Source organism: Musca vetustissima, unplaced genomic scaffold (assembly GCF_032173495.1).
Source record: "Musca vetustissima isolate MV318-11 ecotype Yass unplaced genomic scaffold, APGP_CSIRO_Mvet_v1 utg22094, whole genome shotgun sequence".
NCBI lineage: Eukaryota > Metazoa > Arthropoda > Insecta > Diptera > Muscidae > Musca > Musca vetustissima.
The window spans coordinates 227,250-234,898 of record NW_026878676.1 but is presented as its reverse complement, the minus strand read 5'-3'; the positions used below and the strand labels follow the sequence as shown (position 1 = coordinate 234,898).

The following is a 7,649-nucleotide window of genomic DNA, read 5'->3' as shown; positions in this document are numbered from 1 at the left end:
TTGTGTGTTTTTTACAATCGGTTCGATTTCTTTTTATTTTTAATTAAAAAAAGTGATGCGGTTTTCGTAATGGAAGTTCAAGGTACTTGAGTTTGGTTAGCACATTCATTCATCAATTTTCAAAGTTTTTGGACTGTCCTTGTCGGGTAATTGTGGTAATACTTGGCTCTTAATACGTACGGATGAGTATGTATATATGTCTAGATTTAGTAGGGATCGACCTTAATATTTGAATGGTTTACTTGGCTTGTTGTAGTTGTAGCCATCGGGCCCCAATGAACCGGCATCCTCACCAGTACCGGGTTCTGTGCCTGGGTATGAAGGTTGTTGTGAACCAGGATATGAGGGCTGCTGAGGTCGGGTGGTTTGAGAGCCAGGATATGAGGGCTGTTGAGGTCGGGTGGTTTGAGAGCCAGGATATGAGGGCTGTTGAGGTCGTGTAGTTTGAGAACCTGGGTATGATGGCTTTTGAGGTTGAGTGGTTGGTGAACCGGGATATGAAGGTTGTTGAGGTTGAGTGGTTTGTGAACCAGGATATGACGGCTGTTGAGGTTGAGTAGTTTGAGAACCGGGATATGAGGGTTTTTGTGGTTGCGTAGTTTGAGATCCAGGGTATGATGGTTTTTGTGGTCCAGGATATGATGGCTGCTGTGGTTTTGTAGTTTGTGTTCCAGGATATGATGGCTGTTGTGGTCTGGTGGAAGGATAGCTTGGTTTGGGTTGACTTGGAGATGGTGATGGATATAATGGTCCCGTTGGTTCTTCAGGTTGGGGACAACCAGGTGGAGGACGTTGTCCCGGTCTCAATGGTGCTGAGCAGTCAGGCTCTGGTTCAGGGCATCCAGCTGGTGGACGCTGTCCAGGTCTCAAAGGAGCCGAACAATCAGCTTCAGGTTCAGGACATCCTGGTGGAGGACGTTGACCGGGTCTTAATGGAGCAGAACAATCGGGTTCAGGAGCAGGACATCCAGGTGGAGGACGTTGTCCTGGTCTCAATGGAGCAGAACAATCAGGTTCAGGAGCAGGACATCCAGGTGGAGGTCGTTGGCCTGGTCTCAATGGAGCTGAGCAATCTGGTTCGGGAGCAGGACATCCAGGTGGTGGACGCTGACCTGGCCTCAATGGTGCCGAGCAATCAGGTTCAGGAGCGGGGCATCCTGGAGGAGGACGTTGTCCTGGTCTCAGCGGAGCTGAGCAATCTGGTTGCTGAGGTTTAGTGCCTGGACGTGGTTTATTGCCATTAGTTGGAGCAACTTCATTTCCTTCGGGGGGTAAATATTCAACACCAGGTTTATCGGATGGGAACTGTGGTTTTTGTCCAGGTCTTCCAGGTTGTTGTGGTCCAGGAGCGGGGCGACCAGGTTGCTCAGGGCTTGGACCAGGTGCAGGACGGCCAGGTTGTTGGGGTCCTGGACCTGGAGCAGGACGGCCAGGTTGTTGGGGACCAGGAACTGGACGACCCGGTTGTGGACCAGGAGCGGGGCGTCCAGGTTGCTGAGGTCCGGGACCAGGACGACCTGGTTGCTGAGGACCGGGTGCAGGAGCTGGACAACCTGGAGGAGGACGTTGTCCTGGTCTCAATGGAGCATTGCAATCAGGTTCAGGTTCTGGGCAGCCAGGGGGAAGTCGTTGTCCCGGTCTTAAAGGTGCATTACAGTCTGGTTCGGGTTCAGGACAACCAGGAGGAGGGCGTTGACCAGGTCTTAAGGGAGCATTGCAATCAGGTTCTGGTTCAGGACAACCTGGTGGTGGACGTTGACCAGGTCTTAAGGGGGCACTGCAATCAGGTTCTGGAGCTGGGCATCCAGGTGGAGGCCGTTGACCTGGTCTCAGTGGTGCAGAACAGTCAACTTGAGGACGTTGTGATTGTGGTGGTTTGGGTTGATATGTAGGTCCTGGTGGAACATATTCTGGTCCTGGAGTTTGAGGCCTAACTGGTGTTGATGGAGTTGGGAAAGGTTGTTGTGGTCTAGCAGATGGTCCTTGCGGTTTTTGATCAGGTGGTAAGTACTCCAAACCTGGACCAGGTCTACCAGGTTGTTGTGGTCCAGGTGCTGGTCTGCCAGGTTGTTGAGGTCCAGGAGCAGGTCTACCGGGTTGTTGTGGTCCAGGTGCTGGTCTGCCAGGTTGTTGTGGTCCAGGTGCTGGTCTGCCAGGTTGTTGAGGTCCAGGAGCAGGTCTACCCGGTTGTTGAGGACCTGGCGCGGGTCTACCAGGTTGTTGAGGACCTGGTGCGGGTCTACCAGGTTGTTGTGGTCCAGGAGCAGGACATCCAGGAGGAGGTCTTTGACCGGGTCTTAATGGTGCATTACAATCTGGCTCAGGTTCGGGGCAACCAGGTGGAGGACGTTGACCCGGTCTTAGAAGAGCATTGCAGTCTGGCTCAGGTTCAGGGCATCCAGGTGGAGGACGTTGACCAGGTCTCAGAGGGGCATTGCAGTCTGGTTCAGGTTCTGGACATCCAGGTGGAGGACGTTGACCAGGTCTCAGAGGAGCATTGCAGTCAGGTTCGGGTGCTGGGCATCCAGGTGGAGGACGTTGACCGGGTCTCAGGGGAGCATTGCAGTCTGGTTCGGGTTCAGGACATCCAGGTGGAGGGCGCTGACCAGGTCTCAATGGAGCATTACAATCGGGTTCGGGTGCAGGGCATCCAGGTGGAGGACGTTGACCGGGACGAAGTGGTGCAGAACAATCGGGTGCAGGACGTGGTTGCCCTTGGCCAGGTTTACCAGGTTGAGGTTTGGGTGGTCCATAGGTGGGTGCTGGACCGGATGGTGTTTTCGGAGGTGGTAAGTAACTTGGACCAGCACCGCTTGGTTTCTGAGATCCAGTGGGTCCAGTGGGGCCTTGTGGTCCAGATGGTCCTTGAGGTCCAGAGGGGCCTTGTGGTCCAGACGGTCCTTGAGGTCCAGATGGGCCTTGAGGTCCCGTTCCGGGACCTGATGCAGTCGGTCCATATCCTGGAGCAGGTGCAGAAGGTTTATAGCTAGGAGTAGAACCAGTACCAAATCCAGGAGCAGGACCTGATGGTTTGTAACTGGGTGCTGTAGCCGACGGTTGTTGTCCTGTTGGTCCATATCCGGGAGCTGGACCAGATGGCTTATAACTTGGTGCAGATGGACCTGAAGGTCTGTAACTTGGTCCAGAACCGGGCTGTTGTCCTGTTGGTCCAAAACCTGGAGCAGGACCAGAAGGCTTATAACTTGGTGCAGGTGCTGAAGGTTGTGTGTCTGTTGGTTCATATCCAGGTGCTGGGCCCGAAGGTTTATAACTGGGGGCAGAAGGACCATAGCCTGGGGCAGGACCTGATGGCCTATAACTTGGACCGCCACTACCTGGTGCTGGTCCAGATGGCTGTTGACCTGTTAGTCCAAAACCTGGTGCTGGTCCAGATGGTTTGTAGCTAGGTCCTGCTGCAGGTCCCGTTGGTCGTTGTCCTGGAGCTGGCCGGGGAGGTTTGTAGTCATTATCCTCTATGCCATTACCTGAGGGAGGTTGAGGAAATGGCACTGATGGCTGTTTGTAATGATAGCCATCTTCACGGAGATCAGTATCCAAATGGGAAACATCGCCATAAACACTGACAGCGGCCAAGACCGCTATCAGAGGAATGTACAGTTTCTGTAAAGAGATAAATTTTATTTATTTTGGATATTTTTAAAACTTTCAGAGGAGAACTCGTTGGGAACGACTGAGAGTATGTAATATAAATTTATTTTTTTGTTTTTACTCAAAAGTCAATTTGAATATCCTGTTATACAAAGGATTTTCCATAATTTTTGTGGAAAATATGTAAGCAGAACATAGTAATATGTAAAATCCTTTAATAATCCTTTGGGAAAATAACTATGGAAGTTTTACATCTACAATATTCCAGACATTGTTCTTTAGTTGTCAATAATTTGTGTGCTAATTAAAATCACTGCACTGATAAATTTTCATGAAGATCTTTATCGTTAACAAATAACCTCACTAAGTGTATAGAAAAAATATTGCAACGTTTATATTAACAAATAACAAAAACAACATCAACGAAAGAATTTGCAATTTATTAACAAATGTCTCATTTAGAAACAAGTGATGCCATCAACTAGCCAAGTCAGGCTAAACCAATCACCCAGCAATGCTATCATCAACAGCATCATCGCATCTCAAAATCAAATAAGAAAAGAAAAAACTCAGGCTGTCATAGCTACTGTAACTTCATCACAGCCATTAGAGGCAATTTTCAAAAAAGTGACGTGAGTTTTTTAAAAGCCCTTTTAAAGGTATTGCGGTCTGCCTGGCAAAACGATGATGCCGCTGCTGCCTCGCTTGTTGATGCAGTGTCTGATGTTAATGTTGTTGAAATATCATTAAATCACTTCTAAACACAATTGCAGCAATAGCTCACAGACATTCATACATTTTATGTTAGATGCTGCATATATTTTGCTTCCCCAACCCGCATCGATTCTGCCTGTAATGCATTCATATGAACTTCGAGAGTTCATTTTGGGCTCGAGTGTGGATTTATTTTTGGGCATTGTTCCCGTTGTTCTTTTTTTCCTGCTTCTTGGAAATTTTGTCACGACTTTGAATTGTGTGGCAAACAAAAACTTTACCCACAATGACGTCTATTTTAGTTGCAGAACATTTTTTTATATTTTCAGTTTTTTTTCATAAGGTTTTCATTGGGCCCAAAAAAACTCACACACTTCTGCATTGGCTACAGATTCTCATATTTGTTTTATCCATGTGATTTTGCATTTGTTTCTCATGACAATGTCTTGCAAAAAAAGGGATTTTGTAATATTTTACTTTATGCGTTACGTTGTCGTTTTTGTTGTTGTTGTTTCACTGATTGTTTTTGACAAGGATGATAAGTTCATCATCATCACAAAATGTCATCTTCGATTACCACATAAATCACATCACTGAAAATGATACACTGAGGCAGGCACAGAAGATTTTTACAAACTGGCCTCAGAATGAGTCTTTATTTTTTCAAGTTTTATTTTTTATTATTACTTTTTTTTGACATTACACCAACTCACCATTTTTTTCTTATAATTAATACTTTTTTATTTTTCTATTTATTTGTTTTGCAATTTAATAGTTTTTTTTGTATTTCGTTAGATTTTTAATAAATCCATAAAATAATCTTGGGTTTAACCGAAGATGCCGTGTTTTTGTGATCCCCGTTCAGTTTATCGGTTTTCTAGCCAGACCGTTTCGTTGTTGTTAACTGCTAAACTTTGAAAATGCGAATGATGCATTTTAAGTTCTCCCTTTGCCAATTTATATGAAATCCGTCATAAGGAATTTCCGAAAATACAAAACAACCCAAACAAATACAGAGGCTGAGGCAAATAAGCAAAAAAAAAACGCCAGTCAGCTAGCTACCACACTAGCTAGTATGTTTTTGTTTTATTATTTCTATCAAGACGCTCTTTGCTACTCCCCGGTAGTAATAGCTGGTAGCAACATCAGCCAGTCAGCCAACGTCCTCAGCTATTTATTTTTTTCTTAAATTGTACAACCAGACCGCTCCCTCCTCATCCATCAGTTATGTGTGTGTGCGGCGTACGCTGCCACTTTGTTGTGTCTCTTAACTTTGAGAGATTTACGTTTTCATTAACTCTTTTTGGTTTCACTTTCGTATCGTCAAGATGCTTCTTCTCTCTATAACAACTAGCCGGTGTTTTTAACCCGGATTTTGTTGCTGTTGTTGTTGTTGGTGTCATTATTTGTATAAAGCCAGAAACAGCAGCAGCCTCAACATCTCATCTCCCTTAAACTTATTGGGTTTATAACATCTCTTGCTGCTGGCTCTGCCACGCTCATAGTTTGTCTAATGTATTGTCTATTAGCCTGAGTTAGATGAACTTCGACTCCCTTCTGATCTAGACGTTTTGTTTGACAGTGCGCCGGTGCACAGTATTTTTAATGTGGACTACAAGTGAAGATACATTCAATATTTAATAAAGAAAAAAATTCGAATTTATTAGCATATCATCTACTAGGAGGAAAAGATAACACTGTGAAAATATGTGGCTAAAGCCCGAAAATTAATGTGTATAAAAAATCTGCTGAAATTAGGAAGCCAAACATCCACATTGATAACTTTCTTCAAGGATAAAAGACTTAAAGGATAAAAAATTAATTGACATATTTTTTTGTAATTAACGAAAAGTCCTTCTTTTGGACGACGGGCATGATTTCCTATCACTGGACTCTAAAAATTCCAACGGCAAAATTCCAATGTCTGACATAGAATTATTAACATCGCACAAAAATTAAGAAAATGGCGGACATATGAATTTTTATTTTTGAAAAATTCCCTACTTTCGACCATAAACCGAGTTAGAAAATAAGGAAGATCTTGACCGACCTAGTTCATTTGATAGCTATATACGAACATTTTTAAAAATCTGTTTCAAAAAAAAACGAGAAGCACTTCCGCCGTCGCTTGATGCTGACACATTAAATCGGCTAAATCTTCAAGACTTGTTGACATTTTCACTTCTAATTTAAAGGGGCACTCTTGAATAAGATTAGGGTCGAATTAAACCCAAACCCAAAAATAATTTTTTTTGAAACCAAGAAAGAATAGCTATTCACAAAATTGGGCACAAGCTTTTGAACCACATATATGTAATACTTCAAGGATCATTGAACACTCATAGATGTTAAATATTCACATTGTCATTGGAGAGGATGGATCACATTGGGAGGTTGTCCTCGTTACGTGCTCGCTCATAGCACGGATTGCTTTGGGAAATGTTGATTGGGGATTTTATATTTTTTCCAGAGAGTACTCAAGCATATGGGAGCTGACTACCCCATTCAGATCCACATATATGTTAGTTTGTTTTCTAGCAGCCGCATCACTCGGATATATGATGTGCCTTGTGCTCATCCAAGGTACCTAAATAAAAAAGCCATGGAAAAAAGCGGAAGACGGATAGTCAAAAGTGGTATAGTGGAGATATGCTGGTTAGTGTAGCCATGTCAAAAATATCAAAAATATCATTTTGTAGATTGTTCCAGAGAAGAATGCTAGAGAATCAATTTCATATTTGCCAAACTGTCGATGTATTATCCTACTTAGCGATGGACATCTCCAGAGTATATGTTCAATTGTTTCCAGCTCTTCCCCATCCTCATATAACGGCAATAGTTCATTTCATTGATGTCCCAATTTTAAATTAATTTTCTATTCCTGCAGTGACATGTTATGATCCCTATTGGAAGTTTGATTTCTCACTTGTGAGCAGCGAAGTAGTTCTACGATGTTATTCCCTGTTAGGATTATTTACTCTTATGTCGTCAAAGTCGGAGGGGGAATATTGTCACTAATGTGAGTATTTCTATATAAAAAGTCAATACTAGAATAACCAATATGCGACGTGTCCTATACGCGTCCGTTTCTCTGAGTCTCAGAGCACACCTCGTCGCCCGGAATTTAACAGAAAGATTCAACGATTGAAGATTGAAAATGACATTCCAGGAAGCTTGCCAGCCACAAATAAGTAAAGGGAGGACAACCGTAACACTGGTTGTAATACGATCTCAGGTGTTAGTCCTGACCTATAAAGTTCTTGCATTAGTAGAGTGATATTACCTTTCTTAATACGCTCTTAAACATTCCTTTTTCACATTAAATT

The 7,649-nt window shown here is 43.8% G+C and overlaps 1 protein-coding gene across 1 annotated transcript; it reads right to left on the bottom strand.

The window, feature by feature from the left end:
• Positions 1-222: 222 nt before the first annotated feature.
• Positions 223-3,630, bottom strand: LOC133323457 (basic proline-rich protein; the record flags this gene model as incomplete). Its single annotated transcript, XM_061532381.1, has 1 exon — positions 223-3,630. A coding segment is annotated over one exon (3,408 nt), but the record flags the coding sequence as incomplete, so codon positions are not given.
• Between the last annotated feature and the right edge of the window lie 4,019 nt (positions 3,631-7,649).